At 28.9% G+C, this 23,631-nt stretch overlaps 2 protein-coding genes across 4 annotated transcripts; both read right to left on the bottom strand.

Annotated features, from left to right (window-relative positions):
- Window positions 1-1,571: 1,571 nt before the first annotated feature.
- On the bottom strand, window positions 1,572-18,654 carry LOC111030701 (fatty acid synthase). 2 transcript variants are annotated; one of them, XM_022310346.1, is made up of 25 exons: window positions 18,553-18,654; window positions 15,247-15,473; window positions 15,012-15,164; window positions 14,112-14,285; window positions 12,721-13,160; window positions 12,234-12,662; window positions 12,036-12,173; window positions 11,735-11,965; window positions 10,925-11,649; window positions 10,607-10,868; window positions 9,073-9,433; window positions 8,828-9,007; window positions 8,399-8,550; window positions 8,169-8,336; window positions 7,774-8,058; window positions 7,489-7,691; window positions 5,525-6,062; window positions 5,290-5,469; window positions 5,025-5,223; window positions 4,638-4,964; window positions 4,299-4,546; window positions 2,483-3,466; window positions 2,166-2,426; window positions 1,857-2,102; window positions 1,667-1,780 (listed from the first exon to the last, which is right to left on the bottom strand). In XM_022310346.1, the coding sequence occupies exons 2-25, from the start codon at window positions 15,461-15,463 to the stop codon at window positions 1,667-1,669; spliced, it is 7,215 nt and encodes a 2,404-aa protein (XP_022166038.1). In that variant the 5' UTR covers window positions 15,464-15,473; window positions 18,553-18,654. The 2 variants fall into 2 exon arrangements, with proteins under 2 accessions (XP_022166039.1, XP_022166038.1); XM_022310347.1 differs by lacking the exon at window positions 18,553-18,654 and having other exon boundaries at window positions 1,572-1,780; window positions 15,247-15,463.
- A 42-nt stretch (window positions 18,655-18,696) lies between these two features.
- Window positions 18,697-22,954, bottom strand: LOC111030702 (CXXC-type zinc finger protein 1). Of its 2 annotated transcripts, XM_022310350.1 has the most exons (12): window positions 22,756-22,954; window positions 22,553-22,693; window positions 22,363-22,484; window positions 21,913-22,003; window positions 21,732-21,834; window positions 21,077-21,237; window positions 20,830-21,021; window positions 20,629-20,766; window positions 20,137-20,295; window positions 19,889-20,050; window positions 19,595-19,732; window positions 18,697-19,075 (listed from the first exon to the last, which is right to left on the bottom strand). In XM_022310350.1, exons 2-12 carry the CDS (start codon window positions 22,565-22,567, stop codon window positions 18,869-18,871), a joined length of 1,488 nt encoding a protein of 495 aa, XP_022166042.1. In that variant the 5' UTR covers window positions 22,568-22,693; window positions 22,756-22,954; the 3' UTR covers window positions 18,697-18,868. The 2 variants fall into 2 exon arrangements, with proteins under 2 accessions (XP_022166042.1, XP_022166040.1); XM_022310348.1 differs by having other exon boundaries at window positions 22,553-22,954.
- Between the last annotated feature and the right edge of the window lie 677 nt (window positions 22,955-23,631).

Genomic DNA, 23,631 nt, shown 5'->3' with positions numbered 1-23,631 from the left:
CTCCCCACAACTCTGTTATGCATTCACAGATTTAGCACCTCGCGTTTTAGAGGTCTAATTGCGCTGCGCCACTGCACCCTTTACACCTAGGGGTATGAAAAATAATTTGCATCACTCTCTGAGATCTACTTAATATACACACAAAATTTAATGAAAAGCGGTCCAGCCGTTTTGGAGAAGTTTAGTAACAAACATATTCCATTGTGACACAAGATTTGTATATATTAGAATTTTATAATATAGTATATTACACCTACCACAACTTACTATAACATGTATTGTAAAATGTTTTATGATAAGAAAAAAACACGAAATCCATACTTAATGAAATCTATCTGTTGATTTTTATTTTACTTAGTTATACTTTTTTATGAATAAAATTATAATTTGTTTATTTAACTTTGGTTTTCCTACATATTTAAGAAATTACTAATGTGTGAAAATATGAAATATTCGAACAAATTAAATTTAGTTTTTAATCGATTTTTGTTAATTTTTTTTTAATAAGTATGTTTTTGCATACCTTGCAAAAAGTCGATCAAATTTTCTTTGAAGGTTAGGGTCAAAAACTTCGAAACGTCTAAAATTTGTTTATAAGCTTAAAGAACTAAAAAATTATTTATTGTACCTACTCTAATGTTATTAAAAAAAAATTGTTAAAAAGTCTGACCGACAAATGCTGATTGCACCGTTGAGTATAAAATCATTAAGCATATTTTGAGAAATCCAAGGACGTCACACCCGCATGTGTTGTCTCCGTCTTACAAATGTACAACATAGCAAAAACTTTTTTGCGCTGGACAACTTTTAACTTTCTGTGTTTGTAGTAATGGCTCCAAAATATCTAAACATATAGAGTAGAAAATTATCTATGCAACAGAATGCCTATATTTTAGATAACATAAACACGATAAAAGTAATTTGCTTCTAAACATTTTATTTTTTTGTTTTTTTTTCATTTGCTTATAAAATATGATTGAATAGTGTAATTAAAAAAAAAAGCACGCTGTTGCACAGATAAAATTCTTCTTTACATGTTGTAAAAATTTGGTAGTTCTACAGCAAATATGGTACGAGAAAAGTTGTCCCGCGCAAAACAGTTTTTGCTATGTTGTACATTCGTAAGATGGAGACAACACATGCGGGTGTGACATATTTTTAATAATATATCGTTCTTCACATGATATCGTAGTGTTTCCGGTTTTTTCTATGTAACAAAAAACTATGTTGTTAACATATTATATGAAATGCAAATTTATATGAATTTCTAACTACGAAGTATTTTGTAGATTTACAGCAATAATTTCAAGTACAAAAAAAAAGTTGTATTCAGATTTTTGGGTCCGCTTTTTATCGTTGCTATGGTAACATGATTATATTATTCAAATTATATATTATAAAAGTAATTACAATAAAGCAATTATTGTTACCTAAATTCGTTATTTTCTCAAGAATTATCGCAGACCTTCGCAGAGCCTACAAAAGTAAAATACATTTTTTATTTAAATTGTATTTTGTATAACAACTGTTTTGTAGTAGCGAGGCAAATAAGAAAATAAAATCACTAAAAATCATGCTAAAAACTTATTTTAGTCCATATATTAGGTTTTTTTTTTTATTATTTAAATAAATAAATTGATTAAATACAGTTCTCAAATAAAACTATCTATAAATCTTTTGATGACGAGGACTGCGAAATGAGTTCAGCAACTTTTTTGTTTTCTAATATTGAATAATGATTTCCTTCGACAAAGTGTACCATGACTGGTGATTTGAAATACTATTAACATAAACAAAAAAAAAATCGGTTATGTTGATTTTATGATTTTATAATAATTATTTTATATTGGAATTACCTCCGAGAGTCCATAGTCTTCGGATATTGGTAGAACGTGTTCGGTGGGGCGTATTAACAAAGTACGAGTTTTTAAGCTACCATTAGGTTTTCCGTCATAATTAATGATTGCTTTCAACTTAGTGTAAGCACTGTTTAATAATTGTTTTTGATAGTTTTTACTGTATACAACATCATCAGGGACTTGTTTAATGAAATAATTTAAACGTTCTTCCCATGAATTGATTTGGTACAGTTCAGTTATAATCTAAAACAAAAATACATAAGACGTTAGGTTGGTACTTTATAAAATAAAATAAATTTAACTTACGTTAGTTTTATTATGAGGCCAAACTAAATCAAGGAACCTCAGTATTAGTTGTACTTGAATTTCTTGTTCTTGTGGCTTATCACCTCGAATTGCTAATTCAGTGGTCATTTTCAAAAATTGTGGAGCACTATCGATCAACCACAATTTACCCGTACGGTTATTTTTTTCCAGCATTTTTAAAACCTCAATGGCAATAAGTCCACCAAATGAATAGCCAATAATCGAAAATTCTTGATCAGCGGATAATCGTTCTTCTATTAACTGCAATCAAATACAATTGAGTCAAAGCAACAATTATAGTTAAAACGTATACTTACTGCATAATGAGAAGCAGCCATTTCTTCAATAGAAGATGCTGCTCCCAAAATGTCATATTGTAAACATAAGACTTGCATGTTTAAATTTTTGGACAATGGTTCCATCATTGAGGAAATGCCTTCAAGGCCGGGTATAACGAATAATGTGTGTAGTTTGGTAGTGGGTTGTTCGACTACAGAACCATCTTCACATAAAGATGGCATACGCATAACTGAATTATAAGCAGAAGATTCATCTCCTATAGCTCGAATGAGATAACTCAATCCTACATCAGACACTTGAGAAATTGACTTTGGTTCAACATCGGGTTTCTTTTCTTTTTCATCCGAAGATTCGATTTCTTGCAATTTAGCAAATGTCATACTTCTGATGTCTTGAGGTGTTAAAAATACTTCAAATTGTCTTTCCAATGTCTGCTTGATTTCAACAGCCATCATTGAATCCATACCCAATTCTGCCAAAGTTGAATGTAAACTAATTGTTTTTAAATCCCTAAGACCAAGTATGTTAATTACAGTATCAACTATAGTGCCTGCATTACTACTAGATGCACGTTTCTCAGCAACTACCATGCTCGAGACAATAGGGCTTTTTTTCTGAGTTAACAAATCATCCAATATTTCTAAACAATTGCCAATTTTTTGTTGTAAGGTACCACCGATGACTACTTCTTGGTTGTCTTCAGCCATATCAGCCACAAGACCCACTTCACCAACAGCTCCCCATTCAACGGCCAAAGCTGGTAATCCTTCTGAATGACGAATTTCACATATCCGTTCCATTACCGAATTGGACATACCATAATTAGTTTGACCAGCGTTACCACGTCCACAGCTTACGCTCGAAAAAATTACAAAATGTTTCAACTCCGGACACATTGTTCTAGAATATTTATCAAGAAAAGACGTAGCAATAGCTTTTGGTCCAAATGATGCTTTAAAATCTTCTTCTGTTTGATTTTCAAACAAAGCATCTTTCAAAACCTAAACAAGAACAGTGAAAATAAGTTATCACGTAATAAAATAAGTTGAAAATAGTAAATTTTAATTTTAAAATAAATACGAAAACAAAAATAGTTGTATATTTAACCACGTTCATTGAAGTTACATTTTTATTTATTTTTTATAAAAATGTAAGAAATAAATATTGTCTAAAGCATTTAGTTATAAAATATTTGTAATTATTGTATGCTAATCATATAGACCTGGATAAATTACAAATTATTAATAATTATTATAATAATATGTTGTACATATTATTAAAGATATTTCATTTTTTTATCCAACTCATTGGTCTGTCATTGGTATAAACACAATACTATTTAAGCTAATTAGCTATACAAAATGGTAGCTATAATATGAAAACAGATATCCATTATGAATAACACAACCACTTGAAAAACAAATACGATAAATATATTAATATATTAATCTTTCAATAGAAAAAAAACAGTTTTGGTTGAAGGTACACTGTTGTACCTATAAACGATATTTTGTACTCGCATTCCATGTAGCTAATATCATCGCCGTTTAAAAAAATACTGGTTTCTATCTTATTAGTTATTAATTATTACTAAATACTAATATATTATACTGATTGTATAAGATAAATAAAAAAAAACTAACAAAATATTAAAGTATTAAAATCCCGTGTCACTTATATAATATGGTTTTTCACTCAAACAATCCACGACCGTATATACTATATAAAAATCATAACTCATGTAGGACGTAAGTACATACTACATAGGTATGTTTATTAAGTATTAATTGAACTATTGATGTTAACCAAGATACCTAGAATTATTGTACTTACTACGGCGAGATTAAAAATAGTAGAAACTGGTCCCAACTTATTTGCTTCGTTAAGCAATTGTTTAACTCCTTCTTCTGTAGTAATATCAGCAGTTGAAATTACCACGTTAGCTCCATAAGATTCCCATACGCGTTTTCTCAATGCTTGGTATCCATTTCGTATACCTGTTCTTGTAGTAAGAACGATATTTCTCGAATTTCTTAAAACCAACCAGTCAGCCAGTTCAAGACCAAAACCGCCCAGACCACCTTTACAATATTTCATTTTATTATAAACTATCCATATAAACATGTATGTATAAACTACATAATATTATACAAAACATATAATATTAATTACCGCAAATAATACAAGATGAATCCTTGTCAAACGTTACTCTTGGGTATGCTTTTACAGTTATAGATTTTGGTTGAATAAAACGATCTTCTTCTTCATCCCGAACTTTTATCAATACTTTACCTATATGTTTTCCTGCAGCCATGTACCTAAAAGCTTGTTCTACCTGTTCGCCTTCAAAAACGGTGCGAACTAATGGCTTTATCGCTCCAGAATCGATTTTTTCCTGTACTTGACGTTGGAATATTTGCTTCCATTCATCAGTACTATCAAACAATGTGTCCAACATAACACCATGGAAACTTATTTCCTTTAAAAATAGTTCCATACCTAAAAGAAAAGTAAGTAAGTGTAATCATAATATTATAGAAAGTATAGGTAATACCCAACCTATCATGCTGTTGTTGGCTAAATCGAATTTGCCTATTTCTAAAAATCGACCACCGGTTGCTAAACATCTGACTGAAGCTAAAAGTTTTTCTTCAGATAATGAATTCAATACCATGTCAACACCTTTGCCATCAGTTTCCATCATGATCATTTGCTCAAATGATGTATCTCTTGAATTTCCAATATGGCTTTCAGGGATCTAAAAATAATACATATAATAAATATTATTTGACACATTTTTATTCTTTTTTTCAGTTTCTTTTACCTGTGGGAAATGGGTTTTGATAAACTCTCTTTTTTCTGGCGTTCCAACTGTTGTGAAGATTTCACACTCATAATAAAGTGCCATTGTTATAGCAGCTTGACCAACTCCACCAGTTCCGGCGTGGATAAGTACTGAATCCCCGCGTTTAATTCGACCACTGACAATTAAAGCGTATATGACCTTAAGAAAAATAAAACGTTAATAAATTACTTAATCATAAATTAGAATAACGTACTGTTCCATAAACTACTGGTACAGTTGCTGCTTCTTCTAATGACCAACTATCCGGTACTTTCCATGACAAATATTTATCATATACAACTATATTTGATAAAGCTCGTGTTCCAATCATTCCCATAATTCTCTCTCCACTCTCGGTGCGACCGGAAAACTCAAAACCGATTACAATTTCTTGATTAATGCGGCCTCTGGCTACAACTTCAGGAGCTAGTTTAGCTGTAGCTAACATAATATCCCTGAAGTTTAAAGCAGTATAATAAACATGCGATAAATTCGATTCAGCTGGTTTTTGTGTAAACGGAACAAGAGATCCCTGAAACCATTTCAAAGAAGATAAATCGCCACGGATTGCGGTATTAACACAACTATGTTGAACTTCAATTAAAGACGGAGGTTCTAATAATAAATGTCTGTACGATCCCCAAACTTTATTCTTGTAAACATTTAATATTAAATCTTTGGTTAATTGTTTCTTATATAAAGGCTCGTCTAAAGAGAAATTTGGTGCACATTCATCCATTATGAATACACATCTAAAATAAAAAGTAAAATAAATATTAATACAATATAATATATTGCATAATCAATCTAAGTATAGTTTAATATTAAGTCAATATGACATCAGGAAATGGATATTTTACACGTGGCCGTGCGAACTAGGAAGGTAGTTGGTACTCAAGGGCGCTCCAATAGATTATCCCTTATGGATTTATGTTAAATTAAAATACATTGTTTTGTTCAGATTTATTGTTTAGTACTTTAGTGGACTATATCAAGATGATGTTAGACCTGCAGAGACCAAATAGGAACATAATTGACAGTCAAATATTATAATAATCTTAAATTAACAGACATTTAAAACAAAAAAATCCATAAATAGTTTAAATTAATAAATATAAATGTTATGAAAATATTATTCTGTTTAAAACATGATAATTAAAATAATAGTGGAATGTTTCAAGCTTATACGATTGAATATTTTGAAAATTATGAGTATGAAATGCTACTATGTTATAATTGTCTAGTGAAAATGACAAACGTTTATTTACGTTTATACTTAATTAAGATTTAATACTTTGATATGTGTTTTGTTAATTATTAATTGCATTATGTTATCATAATGTTTTATACTTCAAGTTATAAGAACTGTTAGTTTCAATTACTTTCTGTTGTCTTATATTGTATTCTTTAATTATAATATGTAAATTGTAATTGCACCTATGGGCCTTGTGCTCGTTATATATAAATAAATAATTATTATTTGAATTACAACATACAAACCGAATATGGTTTTGTTGAACTGATGTTGGGTAGGTATGATAGCTATCCATTTTGAATTAGTTTTCCCAATTATATAAAAAATAATCTACTGAGAATTTTTAACATTTTAATTCCCCCCCTCCCCTCACCATAATTAGGTACCTACACAAATTATAAATTAAAATCTAATTATTAGATCAAATAAACTACCATATTATTTAGGTGCTATACTCAATGTTGAAGATTAAAACTTTTTTTTTGCTCACACACAAAAAAAATTAATATTGTAAAACTTTTTATTCATCGTTCCACTCAGAATCTAATAATAAAAAAAAATGTTTTGGAATCTTATTTTAGATTTTTAGTTTTTTTTTTTAAGTATTTATAAAATCTTTTAGGCTTGACCAAAAAGCTTAGAAATGTAATACAAGTTCCTACATCAGTTTTTCTTGCAGCTATTTTAAAGTACACGGTCAAAATTATTTTAATAAGCATTTTAAGTTAAAATGTTGACGAAATTGGTAAAAATCGGGAATAATTGCAAACCGTTTTTAGTTAAAACTTGAAGTGTACAATTCGTATAGGCAAGGGTTTAAAACTCAATACAAGTTTTTTCATAGGTAATAGTCATATTTTTATTATTTAACTTAAAAATGTTTGAATTTAAAAATATATATTATACCTATACAAATTACATACCTAACTCTGTCACCACCTGGTTCTTTTCTGATACAATTTAATAGTCCAACTATACCATTCGTAGGATCTTTTTCACCCACAAGAACGATTTTTTGGCTTACAGATGCATCATCGGCTTTTAATAGTTTTTGTAATACAGGTAACCATGAAAATTCTGTGCTCGATATTTTAACAACAATTGGAACAATGTTCTGCTCCAAAGGCTATAACAGTATTTACAATATTAAATTATATTTTTATCTTAATATGTTGTTACTTATTATGTTAAATATTATTGTTTCATACTTTTCTAACAAGCATTAATCGTTCCTGTTCTAAGGAAGCATCTAGACACACTTCTACAGAATCTTGTGAGTATTCAACATTTAATTTTTCACGTGTCAATAAAAATCCACCTGGTTTAAGCGTGGCAAAAACTTGTTCTAGTAAAGTAGAATCTTGTAAGACTTCTGATCCAACAGCAAATAATACCGATTGATCTGAAGACAATTTTTTATCCTCTACCGTTATATTGGATGCTATTTCCTTCAACTGAGGGTGAGTCCCGTCAGATAGAACAGATACTTCGGGCTAGAAAGATATATATTTATATGTATATACATTTTACATGTATACTTGAATATACTTATAAGGTTATAAATATAAGTGTATAGGTTTAAAAATAAATATAATTTAAAAACCTGTATGAGTGGTAGGTCAGCTAAGACATCAAGTATGATGGGGCTAAGAATTTGTACATCCGGGTTAAAAGTTTTATTTAAAATTTCTACAGTTTTTACTTTAATGCTTATAAGGTTTTCAATCACTAAATGCAAAGAAATGCGCACTATTTCTTCCAATGTGTAACCCTAAAAATATAATATAGTTTCAAATATTAACTGTGGCTTATTAATATTTTATTTCGATTTACCATTTCAATAATGTTTGGAACAAACGTATATTTCTCTAAAACTGGATCAGCTAATGGCTTCCTTTTAGCAATTACATTTGCGTGAAGTCCTCGAATTTCTACACCCCCAGATTGAATAAGGTCTATTTCTGGGTACACGTAAACAGGGAACTCTGAAAATTAAATAACAAACATATTATTAGGTATAAATATTATATATGTTTGTTATTTTATTTGGAATTATATATAATCTATACATAAAATGCTGTATATGTGATAAGAATATGTGATGACGCGATGTATACACATTAATGAATTTAGACATGAATTCACGAGTGCGAGGAAAACTACCTGTTGATGGACGCCAAAACTCTGATGTATAAAATATATGATCAAAAGTTGGTAGTTATATATTATACAAAATAAGCAATAGCTAGGTAAATTAATTACCCGGTTTATCTTCCGGGAGAGTTTTTAATACTGCAGCGTGTTTTTTCACATTTATAAAAAGTTTTTGTAATGATGTAGGCACAAATAAGGCTCTTGTGTCTTCTTTTAATATTTGTATTTGTAACATATTATCCATGAATGCAACCCAATTATCAAACCATCCAACTCTTCCAACAGTCGCTATATAAAAAAAAAACCCAATAAGAAAATATGAAAAACAACTCGATATTGTTATTTAAGCTCACCATCAAGATTTACTCTATTTAAACTTCTAAACAATCCTTTATAATTATAACCTCGGAGTCTTAATTCTTTGTAAATATCCTTTATATTTAAATCCGTATCGTTAGGTTCGTCTGGATGCGGAGGCATGTCAATCATCTCGTTGTTGACATCGGTAGGAATGTACAAACGACCAGTAACAACAGGCGCCCCACTTTCAACTACCTCAAACGTGCCACTGCCTTTTTGTACCATTACAATAAACTCTACGTTTCCGTCTTTTGGAATATTAGTTGCTCTTTGAAAACGAACATTCTCAAATACAACTGGTACTTCAGAGTATAGTTCTCCTCGCATCAGAGCAAGTGTTTCCCATGCCATTACCTATTAAATGAATACAAATACAAGCTCGAATTAACAAAATATTAATTAAAGACTGATGAATAATTATGTAAAAAAAATTTTTGAGAACAATTTATTTTAGTTTATTATTTGTTTCAAGTGTACATAATAAACCTTTTATATAACATGTTGACACAGGGACACTTATGACCATTGGATAATTATACATGGTGCGATACGTAATTTTTAAAAGATATCATAATAAATTAGGTATTTGCGTTCCTTATTTATAATGTGTATGTGTACTAACTACTATAATGTGATTAATGACTAACGTAGCAATACAATGAATATACATATGAAAGTGAGTGTTTTTTTTAAACAACCAGAAAACCTATCATAGAAATTATTTTCTGTGGTGTATATTCTATATCTATTTGGTTCACTTTTCAAAAAAGTTTAGCAAATTTATGAGGCATAATCTATCATAATAGAGTTTAAATTGTCTAGTTCTCTTAAGACCTTGTACTGCTCTTTCGTTCGGTCTATGTTGGAGTATGGTTTAATTATCTGGGAACCATGCACCATTGATGGTAGTTGCCAACTTGAAAGAGTTCAGCGTAAATTTTTAAAATTTGCCGCCTTTGCTTTAGGTATTGAGTGCCCACCTCATGATTATGAACCAGTGTTGCAGCGTCTCCGTTTATCTACCCTACGTGATAGGAGAAAACAGGGAAACCTTACGTTCCTATCTAAACTTATTAATGGTGAAGTTGACGCCCCTATCCTCTTATCCAAAGTTAATATCAGAGTTCCTGCTTATTGTTCCAGATCCTCTTTCCCATTTCATATTTCTTTTAGCCGCTGTAATTATTTAACTAATCGCCCTATAGTTCGTATGATGAAACTGGCCAATGAGGACCTACAATTCCTTAGCATTTAGTCTTCATATTGTCTTTCTTTCTTAAATATGTGTAATTTTTTCCTGTGAATTATTGTCAACAAAATCAATGTAATTGGGCTCGTCCCGTATTCAATATAAATAAATAAATAATACAGAGTGTAACAGAAGTCCTGAGAAATTAAATAACTTCTGTTCTAATCAATATTCTTTAATTTTAATTTTTATATTTAATTTATTGCAGCTATATGTAAAATATAACATTTTTATTTTTCAATACCGAAGCTAATAATTAATGCAATTAAAAAATATACCAAATATCCGGTCGCTGGGAACAAATTTCTTCCATCAATCACGTGACCAGATAAATACTCATGTTCTTCGTCTTTTAACGAAATTGAAATATTTCGTTCACCAGACTTAATTTTATCTTGAACACGATACATTGTCACATACCAATCTTCTGAATGCTCCCAACGTACTAAAGGTGCAATCATTGGAGTACCTCGGCTAACCGGGAATTCGATATCCGGGTAAAGATTACTGATTTTCGGATTGAGACCAGCTTCAAATATTCTTCATAAAATGGAAATAATTAAAGTATATACCAAAAATATTGTAATTATTCTTACTTTCCAAAAGCTGACAGTAGGTAATGAAGTCCATCTTTGTGATTTCTGGAAGCTAAGTCTACATTGGTAATATTTGTTTTGTGTGATCGGTTCAATACATCTTGAAGAACACCATGAGGAGCTAATTCAATTATTACAGACCCCTTTGGTACATGTTCAAATGTTTCATCAAATAATACACTATTTAGTAAATTATTTGCACAATATTCGGCCGAACAATACTTTGCTTTATCTTCGCCCCATTGTTCTTCTGGTACTGATGTACTTAACCACTTTCCTGACCGTAATTTAGGATTTGTCACAATATTTTTCAAATATTCTAATAACGAAGGGATAGCTTTTTTAATTGATGTAGAATGATATGGTGTATTTAGTACATTTATTATTTGCGTGGAAATGTCTTTTGATTTTAATTTAAGAACAAACTGTTCAACAGATTCTTTAAGACCAGATAAGGCGCAACTATCTTGGGAGTTATGACAAGCTACTACAACATTTGTTGGAAGTATGTCTTTAATTTGATTATATCCAATACCAACAAACGCCATTGCGCCTAAAGGAATCTTTGAATTTAATATAGCTAAGCCATAGTAATAAGCAACTTTTATAGTCTGTTCAGATGTTAAACAGCCATCAGCATATGCACACACTAATTCCCCAATTGAATGTCCAATAATAATGTCTGGAGTAATTCCAACAGCAACCAACACATCAAATAATGCAATCTAAATTAAATTTTATAAAAATTAGATTATATACTACTAAATTTTAATTTTAATATTTTTAAAAACATAAAAATTAAATATTTACTTGCATGGCTGCAATTCCCACAAACGAGTTAACTGCATTGTTTAATATATTTGGATCAGTACTAGTAATTATTTTTACTAAGTCAATTCCAAATTCTTTTAAAATTCTATGACTCTTTAAAATTGATTCATTAAAAATTGGTAATTTCATCAATGATGCACCCATGCCAGTCCATTGAGAACCCATTCCAGAAAACACAAAACAGACAGGACGTGGTTCGCCGGAATAATACTAAATAAATATACTTATGATTAATATTTTTTTAAACATTTAAACAAAAACAAATATATGACTTATTTACTTGTAAATCCATTGAGTGGTTTGCTTTAAAATCTTTTGTTATGATAGTATATCCTCTGTAAATATGTCCAGGAATCTGCTCTGCTTGAACATCTTGTAATAAACGCACATATTCTTTATCCAATGGTCTTGACAAGAACTGAAATGTTAAATAAAATTATACATCAAGATATTAACTAAACATTTTTATATAACTTACATCATTTAATAAAATGGTTACAGCTTCTTCAGTTCTACCAGATGCTACAACTAATCTAGGCAAATCGTCTTCGGGAAGCCCATTATTAATCTTACTTTTATTGTTCCAATTAAGTAAAACGTGACAATTAGCACCCCCAAAACCGAATGAATTAATACCAACTAAGCCACCATTCCAAGGTGTCTTATCAGCCACCACATTTATACGACCGTTATAAAATGCAGTAATATCTTCTCTTGGAGTGTTAAAATTGATGTTTGGGGGTATAAAACCAGATTCCATAGCTATGATAACTTTGGCTACAGAACATAAACCGGAGGCAGGTTCCGAATGACCAATGTTTGATTTTACTGAACCAATCAATAACGGTGTTGTACGACCAGGACAAAACACATTTTCTAGAGCTTTAACTTCTTCTGGATCACCCACCTATGTGTAATTAATATCATAAATTAAATGTATTATTAAATACTAAATACATGCATACTTTAGTTCCTGTTCCATGTGCTTCTATCCAAGCTAAATCACTTGGCTTTATTTCACACTCTTCATAAAACTCTTCTAATAATCTTTGTTGCAATGGTCCCGAAGGATAAGTTATTCCTTGTTCTTTATACCCATCACAGTTTGTTTTAGCGTGCACAACTTTTGCATACACTCGTTTAGCATTTTTCGCTTTTTGTAGGTACAGAACACAAACTGCTTCTGATCTAACATACCCATTAGCTGCTTCGTCAAAAGATTTACATCGACCATCCGTACAAAGAACACCCAAACGCGCAAATTGCAGAGATACATATGGATGGAGACACAAGTTACATCCTCCAACAAGTGCAGAATCACAGTGTCCATCTCGAATCGCCTTATAAGCGTGTTCCAACGCATATAGACTCGAAGAACAAGCAGAATCTACTGAATAACTAGGTCCTATAAAGATTAAAAAAAATTATAGTTTCATTTTTATTATATAAGACACATACTGCAATCCTGTCATATTTACTCAAGTATACATAAAGAGGAATCGAGGGTTTGGCACCTACATTACAAACGTACAGCATATCAAACTTACGTTCAGCTACAGCAGAACCAATTTTAAGTTGTTAGCTTTAATACTTAAATAAATTGACCTATTACCAAACTTAAAAGTAAGAATTTTATCAAAGGCATATCGCATATCGTAGAATGTTATTAATATTTATATTTTAAGAAGAATTATGAGCATTTTAAAACTGTAATATTTTATATATAACTATAATTTAAATTTACTTCAACTCACTTTAAAATTAAAAAATCAATACAAATCTACGAGGCTTACCTTTAAGTAAATTAAGTTTGATAATAGATTAATCCACTAATTCACTTTGGTATTAAAATTAACAACTTAAAAGGACGCTACACTCAAATGCTTTTTCTCCGTCTTGCAAACGCGTAATTTGGCAAATTTTATGCTCAGAAGATCACTTTTAGCTCGGTTAGTGTATAAATTAGAGTCAATTGACCACTTATAAAATTTAAAGGTAAGAATATTATCTAGTAAACCTCATGGGGTTTTTTTAGATTTTAATTTTGAAGAAAGTTATGAGTATTTTAAAATAGTAAATTATTAGTGTATTTAACTTCAATACTCATAACTTGCTTCAATATTAAAATCTAAAAAAAATCCTAAGAAGTCCAATAGATATTTTTACCTTTACATTTTATAAGAGGTCAATTCACTCTAGTTTTTAAACTAAAGAAGTTAAACGTGATCTGCAGAGCGTAAAATTTGCTATGTTCAGCTAGACGTTAAGTTGAGATGCTATACGTTTTTAAGAAGGAGACAACACATGCGAGTCCAGCATCATCTTAAGAATGTCTGAAAAAAGAAATATCACTCACCATTTACACCTAACCAATAAGATATCCTATTAGCAAGCATGGCTCGAGCACAACCAGTAAGTCCAAATCCATTGACTTGAAGTTTTTCATAGAACCAAGTTTTTTCTGACTCACTAAAACAAGCTCCAACAAACACTCCTGTTTTTGACCCTTTTAATGACTTCGGAGAATTGCCTAAGATAATAGAAAAAAATTGAAGATTATTACATTTACAAATTTAAGCTATTTTTAAGATTGATATATTTTGTGAATTTAATGAATTAAAATTTCAGAGTTTGGTTCATTAATATTGAATTCTTAATTTCATTTAATTTCGAAATCACTTGACTTATACTTTATAAAAATGTAATCTTATAAATATTTAATTTACGTAAATATTCTATCATTAGATATAATGTGAAATATTTATAATTTCGTGTTTTTAGATATAATGACTATTGTTTTGAAACATAAATTATAAATAAGTGCACCTAATTACTAATTAGTTTTGGTAGTACAATTATAAAAATTGAATAAACAGTTAAATTATCATTTTAAATTGATTTCAGTTTTATAGTAACTAAGTGCTTGTTGTTACATGGTATGAATGGAGTGTAGGTACACTTTAAAAGCACTATCATGATGGTGAAACAATTTTAAATCGCCAATTGCTTAATAAATAACATAAAATTATCAAGTGTTAGCGATGGGTTCGCCGTAAATTTTACTTCAAATTAAGTATAAATACTTAGTGACGGAATTTATCTAAAATTCTAAATGCTTTGTTTTTTCTTCGAACTACTGCCAGATTTTCAAGGGACCGAGTACCTATTTATTTTGAATAACCTAGTCTCAAATTATAGTTGAGTTCAAATATCGAGATTCGACCGAATAGAGTTAATTATATTGATCTTGTTATACCTGAGTCCACTATTGCCTCATACGATTTTTCCAAAATTATACGACACATAGGATCCATAGTATGGGCTTGTTTGTAATGAACCCCAAAAAATGCTGCGTCAAACTTATTTACTTGATTCAATTTTCCAGTTCTTTGTGGGATTTCCGGGTGTTCTAAAATAATATATAGGTAGGTATTAGGTAAATCAACATTACCTATGTTTAATCATAATTCATAACAATATTCAATTTTTACCAATAGTCCATCTTCTGTTATCGTCAGATATTAAGTCCACTTTGTTGAAAAGATTTTCGGCAAAATCTGGAAGACCGTCAGAGTTTGGAAAAGATCCAGAAAACCCCGATATAACGATTTCATCGCCTGGATCACATTTTACTAAACGGCGGCCGGCCCTCAACGCTATCTCCCTATCTGTTTTAATCTTTAGCTCAATAGCTTGTTGTCTCGACATATTGATTTACCTAAAATAGTAAAATTACGGAATTATTGTCATTAGCACTTAATACACCAAAAACATAATGGATGTATGTAGATACTGAGAAAAAACATTTGTTCGATGTTAAAACACATGTTTATTCATTAAATTAATAGATCACAGGATGTGCCATTGATTTGCATATCGTACGATCATAAACATAAAGTCATTTGTATAGGGTCGAACATAGTGGTTAAAGGTCGTAGATCATCTAATCGACGAACGAATAATTTATGTTTTACTGTAGACGGCTTGTTTATACGAACGATATTATGAAAATATTATATGCATTGAAATTATTTAAATAGGAAAATTAATTTTCTTACGTAATAATTCTAGTTGAGTAGGTTCCTACAGTATTTACCTACTGTGTATTTACAGTGTGTTGGGTTCTGAGTAAAATAGTTATGGAAATTTCAAAAATATACAATACACGGGGAATACAAATTTAAAGAAATACCTAAATCGCCAAGTAGGTAATATAGGCAAATTCCTAGTATGTACTAATGACAGGAAGTGCTGTAAATAATGGTATCAATATCAAATTAAAAACAATAAGAAACAAAATTAATTTCATTCTTGCATAGTGGCATGCCTATCTAATACCTATTGTCTATTATTATTATAAGCTATTAATTATTTATTAGGTATTATATACCTGGGCATGTCCAGTCACCCGCCTCGAGTGTTTATGAGCTATCTACCTTTAGTAGATAGGTACATCTTTAAGATGGGATTTATGAAATAATAAACAGGAAATTAATATTCCAAAATGTTATATTAATAATATTATTTATTAATTGTTGTATAGATTGTAACAAAAAATGCGACTGCCCAATAATAAAAAGAATAAATAAAAATATGACTTTAACCATTATTAATATTGTGTATTTAGCGTACCTACGTAAAGTATGCCTATCTACATTTCAAAAACTTTGTAGGCTGGTCGTATAAAACAGTAGTTAGAGGTGTTGCCCGTTAGGGGTACCTACCTAACAGGTTAGGTACAAAATGTCAAAATCCTTTTAATATATACCTACATTTAAAAGAAAACTGTTTGATATATTAATGCATATTATTAAGTATGTTTTTTTTTATTTTTCAATGTGTACGGTGTAGGTACCTAATTATAAAACACAAAATCAATTAACTTAATTGAACCTGGTTCTAAATAGTTTTACTCAAATAGCCTGGAGTTAAGATAGGATCTGCCCACAGAATAAATTGAATTACATCTATATTATATTTTGTTGTATTATCTGTCATCTGTTTGTTTAGTCTAGGTCAGTGGTGATCGGCAATATGAGAAAATAAATTAACGGCCAAAAATATTTACTTTAATGCTGATTTTATTATTATTTGTCTCCGTGCAAACCCAAAATAACTTTTCAAACTATCCGGACCTTCTTAGAAACTTAATTGCCGACCCCTACTCTAGCTAGTGTATGAGGGTGACATTTATGGTGTACACTGTACACAAATTGTACAGTCTCCCGAATAGTATCCCACTATCATCTTAAAATAAAGGTACCTAGTTGACAGTTGTAGTAGTCCCAAGTTGCACTATCAAACATATTTTGTTTGTTGTTTTCAATCTGATTTCAATAATAATAATACAGTAGTAATACATACCTATGTCATACAGTAATAATACGTTTTTATATAGTTGACATATTATATCGGGTAATTAAAAGATCAGGCGATTTGGTGATTCGCTTTATGAGATCCATACCAAATTGGCAAATTACCAATCTTATACATGCATTCTACAAATTAAACAGCGACTAAGTATTTATTTATTATATTTTAGGCATCTATATAAGCCGTTATTGTATCAAACATGTTGATATGAATATTATAATTAATGTTTTTAAATTATTATAGAAATTGAAAGTTGGTTTTAAAACAACATATTTTATTGATAGGTAGGTACCTAGCTTAACATGCACCTACTTTAATAAATTTACCATTATCTACACTTTCCGTAGATTTAATTTGAATGTAATTTAAGTATTTGGAGAGAATATATTATGGACAATATTAGTATGATTAAACTTAAAATGCAATTTTCTTAAATTTAATCAATTTATTTTTTATAAATAAACTTAAGTAATAAGTAATATGTTTATTGATTAAGAGTTGTCAGGGATTCTTTTAACTAAAATTAACTTTTTATTCACATTTCATTAAGTAATAGGAGTAGGTATAAAAAAATGACATTGATTAGAGATTAGTAATCACCTACCTATTCAGAAAATTAAATGTTTAGGTAAGGTACTATTCAGCTAGATTACCACAAGACATTATTCTATGCGATTAACAAAAACTATGTATAAATAACTTTTTTAGTTTTATTTTCTAATTAAGATGATGTCACCATCACAAAGATATGCGTTCTCCCTGTCTTACATACTAATATACAACATATTACATTTGCGTTCAGCAGAACCATTTGTGTGAATTAATTTAATATTGCACTTATAATAAAAGGGCATTGTATATGTTTGTAGCTTACACTTTAATCTTTAAATGATTCATGAGTATGTAAAATATTCCAATTAAAAATATGCTCATAACTCATTTAAAATTAAAATATTGTAAAATAGTAAAAGACATATCATTTTCTTACCTTAACGTTTGATAATATGTCAATATTACAACTCACAACTTAGAATTGGATTTTCTGAACACAAATTTAATATGTTGCATGTTTATAAAACAGATGGCACATGAGAGTATATGTGTTCTTAATACAAAGTACAAATAAAGGAATTGAACGAACAGAATAAAATCAAGTTAATAACTATTACTAATAAGTACTTAAACAATTGTCAAATAAAAGTATATTTAATATAAATTTATAATATTACAATGTAATCAAATTATTCAAGTGCTATGAATGGTTTTTATAGTAAAAAAATGAGAGCAAAACAGTGAATCAAATATGATTTTTAAATTTGTATACAAGTTTAACCATCAAAACATAGCACAGTGTTTTTATCAATAGGTAAAAATTAATAGTACAAGGAAATAGAAATAACGTGTAAATATTATAAGTAACTTACCGTTTAATGATAAAATGATAAATAAAAAGTCCTTAATTGAAACTGATCCAACGGTTACTGAAGTTGTACCGAGAAGGTTCTCGGCAACACAATGACAAACATACTCAGTTCAGGGTGAAAAAGAGTCAATCAAAAAACATACTATTGAATTATTCATGAATTTAATAAATATAACAGCAAGGTCAATGGACAAACCATGTGATTGATTTATAAATTCAGTATTAAATTCGGAATAAAAAAATCAATACAATTAAAGAAAATTTTGGTGTGAATAAATCGGAAGAGGTCATTGTTCTCCTTTTAAATACATCAAACACTATTCATCAGATACATTAGTTGATTTTGAAGAAACGCAAGAATTGTTTTCACGTTGATGTTGAGAATTCTTTGCTTCTGCTGTTAGACGTTCCATTAATTCATGGTCATAAGTGGAGTGTAGCATTAATGCTAAGACTCCCGCTCTTGAAGACATTCTATAACGTATCTGTCTTTCCTTCTCAACCAACTCATCTAACTTTAACCACTAAAACATTAAAAAAAATTGTATTTAGGAAACAATACTCAGTAGTCATGTGTAAATAAAATTTGTGGGGAAACTTAACTTTTGTGTAACTATCGGTCATTTACATACATTTTTACTTAATATATTAGTATTTTTATTCAATGGCGTATCTGATTTAGGCTAATTATATTTTTGTTTGATTCAACTTCATTACAAGTTATTTTATTAAGCTATCGAAAAAATATTGATAATAAATAGTTCCAAGTAAAATTATTAATTAAAATACCATGTGTAGGAAAAACCTTTTATCAACATTTGTAGTAAATTAAAAATATCTAAGGTTATTTGTTTTAAAATTATAAAAAAGTTAAGCTTAGAATCTAAAATGTTTGCACATAGTTACATAGTTGCATAGATTTTGATTTTTTTATTCACTTTTGGTAATTGGTATAATGGTAAGTGTTCAAAATGTTTCAAAATTTGATATTTAATTCAAAAATGATAGTTCTGTGAAAAGTGTTTTATAAATGTAATTTTTACCTGGCGTACTCTTTCCATATCAATTTCAGCTCTCCTTAATTTATCCCAGCAGTAATGTTTGATACATGTTTTCTTAGGGACACGACAAAATTCTCCAGTTAAATTGAAAACATTTGAAACGAGCGGACAGCCACATACCTGAAATATAAACAAATATGATTAAATATTAATTAATTATAATTTGTATTAATACAAAAGAACAATAACTATGTTCATACATACATACAAAATAACTATAGCTAAATAAAGTAAATATACAAATTTATTTATTATTATTTAGGCAAATATTTTTACCTCAGTATCGCTAATGACAGTTGAATCTTTAAAATGCTCCGGGCATAAAACTCTCAATCTCTTACAATAAGTACCTTGTGATGAATTATAAAAGTCGCAAAACATATTGTTACCATCAATTCTAGTTTTGTAAATTGAACCAAATGATGACTGACTCTCGTACTACAGTGTTAAGATGAAATTATTAAAAAAAAAACAAAAATGAGTAACTACATTCATTATCCAATGCAAAAGATATAAAAACAAACCTTATTAAAACATTTTTCCATATGCTTTACAGCAGTTCTTGTATGTATTTCATGTCCACATGTAACACAGTGCATACTCATTTCTTCATCGATATCTTGCACTTCTTGATTTACATCAACAGACAACAATTTTGCTTTTTCTAATAGCTTATCGAGCTCCTTAAAATTGTTAAAAAATATTTATTATATTCAGTACTGGTGATTAACTATATTAAATTCTTGTCTTAAAAATTACAACTTTAAGCTTAATTGTTTCAGAAAAATAAATACAGTTGAATAATATATTTTTTGTCTCTGTATTTCCAATTAAACAACAGTTAAAATGTTGAAAGATTTATTTTATATATATTTTCCTGTAAATTTTTAATATAACTGTTTAAAAAAAAAAATACTGATTAAATGCCTTAACCATCACCACTTTCCACGTACAATTATAGTACACACATCAATGTCTTATTGTGTACAACTTATGAGCTAGTTAAATATAATTACTTTATGTCTTTTATCCAATTCTTTCAATATATCTCTAACTTCAAGTTGCTCTTTTCTAACTACTTCTAGGTTTTTTTTATTTGTTTCTTCTGCAACACATGGCGATAGACCCCATTCTTGAAGTCTTGGAGGTAATACCTAAAATAATAACAATAAATCAAGTGAAAATTTATGGTTACTAAATAAAGGTACTAGACTTACATGAAAAATTCTAGCATTAGCTAGACTCATACCACATTTGTCTGAACAATACTTGGAATTAAACCTTGCTATTTGAGTACATCCAGGACCATAGCAATGAACACGGTTTAACAATGGTGAACCAACATGATCACCATCGGAACTGGAATCCTTACGTTTTCTCTTAGTAGACTTGGATAAAGGCCTATTTTCCTATAATAAATAACACATTATAATTTCAGTATAGAATAATAACTAAATATTTTACTTGTTTATTGACATTTAAACATATTTTGTTTTCACATAAATCTGAACCACCAAATCTTCGCATTTCAGAACATCCCAAACATAAACCACAATTTTCAACTCGTTTACAATTTTCACAACGACCGCATGATCTATGTTTAGGTCGATATTTTTCACGGCTATCTAAGATACAAATAAGTATGATAGTAATATTAGATTCTTAATAAATCATTAAACTTCGGATAAAATAATTTCATATAAAAAATACTTTATATTTTTAGCCAAAGACAACATAATTGGTTCAACTTATACTTAATTAGCAATGAATTTTTCATTTCAATTTTAAGCTTCAAATAATTATTTATTAATCAAAAATATAAAATTTTCAAAAAAGTATTTTGTATAGGAACATTGAACATAAAGATAATAAAGACTATTTTATTATGTGTACTCACTATTTTATTACAAACATAAAACCCCAATTTAATATTTAAAATGATTCTTCCAAAAATGTCATACATTTTGTAACTGAGTACTTATAGACTAAATATTTACTTTCAAATGTAAAAAAGAAAATTAATATATCAATATAAATTAATGTTTAAACTAATTCAAGTGCTGACAATATATTTTTAAACAAATAATACCAAGTTTATAGATTTATATTATATAGTTACCTCGTTTGCTCTCAACATAATGATCATTTTTTTCTTTAAAATCACTACGACTTAATGAAGTTTTGAATATTGTTTTCAATGACGCATCTTCTAATTTACATTTCTAAAACAAAATAGACAATTTTGTTATAGTATGAAAGGTATAATTTACAAAATTACAAATTATTAATAATAGACATACATCACAAAAATAATGCTTGATGAGTTTAGACTGCTTTCTCGTTATTCCAATACAATCACCATGATACCAATCTTCACATGCATCACATCCACTATAATTAATAAATATATAATTATAACATATTTTAAATATATTTATCTAAGCAGTTTTACAAATAACATAAAAACATGTTCATTATAGACATCAAGTTATCAATTTTAAAATATTTATTGAAAATTAGGAACATCATCTTTATAATATGCTTATGTTTTACTTTAAATGCAATAATAAATATATAAATACTTAATACATATAACACGACAACATCCTAATTTCAGCAATGTAATGTTTTGTATTATGAATTAAAGTTCACCCATAATAAAATAGACTATACACCAATATGAATTATACACCTAATGATCTACCTTAAGTTAAAAATAAAATTATTCAGTTTTAAATTTTAACACTTACATCATAAATCTAGAACTGTCAGATGATCGACAAATGCAATATGCTTGTCCATCTTGTTTAAGTAGAGTTGCAATTTTAGATTTACGCTCAGGAAGCATAAATTGCTTGGCAATTTCTTCTTTCTACAGTATAATTAACTCATTGTATACATATATATTTCACTTTAAACAAACATTAAATGTATACTTACAGATAAACGAGGCATATTATCAATGTGTTGTTTATGGATTGAGTATAAAAGGTTTTAATGTGATATTCCAACAATCTTTTTTTACGTGTAACAACTAAGATACTATAGAGTAAAGAGCTTTATGTGCAGTACAAACTTAACCTAATAACAAATAATACTAAATAGTCATCACTAATCTGTAATACCTTATACCTGCATCTTACATCTAAGCACGAATTAGGATATAAATCGTGGATCTAAGCCTATAACCTACTGAGTACTCATGTATAAATATACTAATAAAAAATTATAACTTATAACTTTCAATTAATGCGAGTAGTGAATATTGAAATACTGAAATTTCAAATTTTGAACACCGATTATAAAAGATGCTATGAAAATAAATATGGTTAGATTAAGTTATCTTTAAAACAATCAAACGCTGAACCTAGCGCTCACAGTGTCTAATGTATGGTACTAACAAAATGCTTCAGCACAACAAATTTCCCGCGCTTATGGATGTTTAAAATGTATTTTAGATTTTGAGCAGAGCAATTAATGTTTAAGTATTAATTTTACAATTATTTTAATTTTTGTCATTATCATTTACATGGTTTATACTTCATTATCTTGGTGTTGTAATATTAAAATATCATAAAATATATACTTAATAATATAGGCTGACCTATCTTCGCTCAGAATCGTTTTTCGTAGGTAAACAATGATTTAAAAAAAAAAAAAACTATAAACTATAAGAAATAATAATGTTTAAAATGTATTTATTTTGTTACAATTGTTCTTAATTTAAGTTTTAGTATTTAGTACTTTGTAGTTTGTACTTCGTAAAGTTAACATACGTATAATTGCAGCATCATGTTTATCCATGTTTATTCTGTAAATTATAATTGTTAATGTATTGAAATCATAGTATACAACTATATTCAAAAAGCAATTCGTCTGTTAATTTTATTTTGTGTAGCAGCAGTCCGTGGCGTCATAGACAAAAATCTATTAAAAATATTGGGGGCTACTATTTTTCAAATGAACGTAAATCGTGGGGGGCTTTGCCCCTTCACGATTACTGTTGGGATTTTGAGGGG

The sequence above is a fragment of the Myzus persicae genome, unplaced genomic scaffold, assembly GCF_001856785.1.
Source record: "Myzus persicae strain clone G006 unplaced genomic scaffold, MPER_G0061.0, whole genome shotgun sequence".
Taxonomy (NCBI): domain Eukaryota; kingdom Metazoa; phylum Arthropoda; class Insecta; order Hemiptera; family Aphididae; genus Myzus; species Myzus persicae.
Note: the sequence above shows the minus strand (reverse complement) of the source record. Positions and strands in the feature narration are given on the sequence as shown.

What these genes read in the sequence shown, in the direction of transcription:
- LOC111030701 (XM_022310346.1), bottom strand. Translation starts at nt 15,463, where the DNA reads ATGTCGAGACAACAAGCTATTGAGCTAAAGATTAAAACAGATAGGGAG. An exon ending in GATTAATGCTTGTTAGAAAA is followed by an intron (nt 7,692 to 7,773) that starts GTATGAAACAAT and finishes ATACTGTTATAG; the next exon opens with CCTTTGGAGCAGAACATTGT. An exon ending in TGGCTGCTTCTCATTATGCA is followed by an intron (nt 2,427 to 2,482) that starts GTAAGTATACGT and finishes ATTTGATTGCAG; the next exon opens with TTAATAGAAGAACGATTATC.
- LOC111030702 (XM_022310348.1), bottom strand. An exon ending in GTTTAAATGTCAATAAACAA is followed by an intron (nt 21,022 to 21,076) that starts GTAAAATATTTA and finishes TATTTATTATAG; the next exon opens with GAAAATAGGCCTTTATCCAA. An exon ending in ATATGGAAAGAGTACGCCAG is followed by an intron (nt 19,076 to 19,594) that starts GTAAAAATTACA and finishes TTAATGTTTTAG; the next exon opens with TGGTTAAAGTTAGATGAGTT.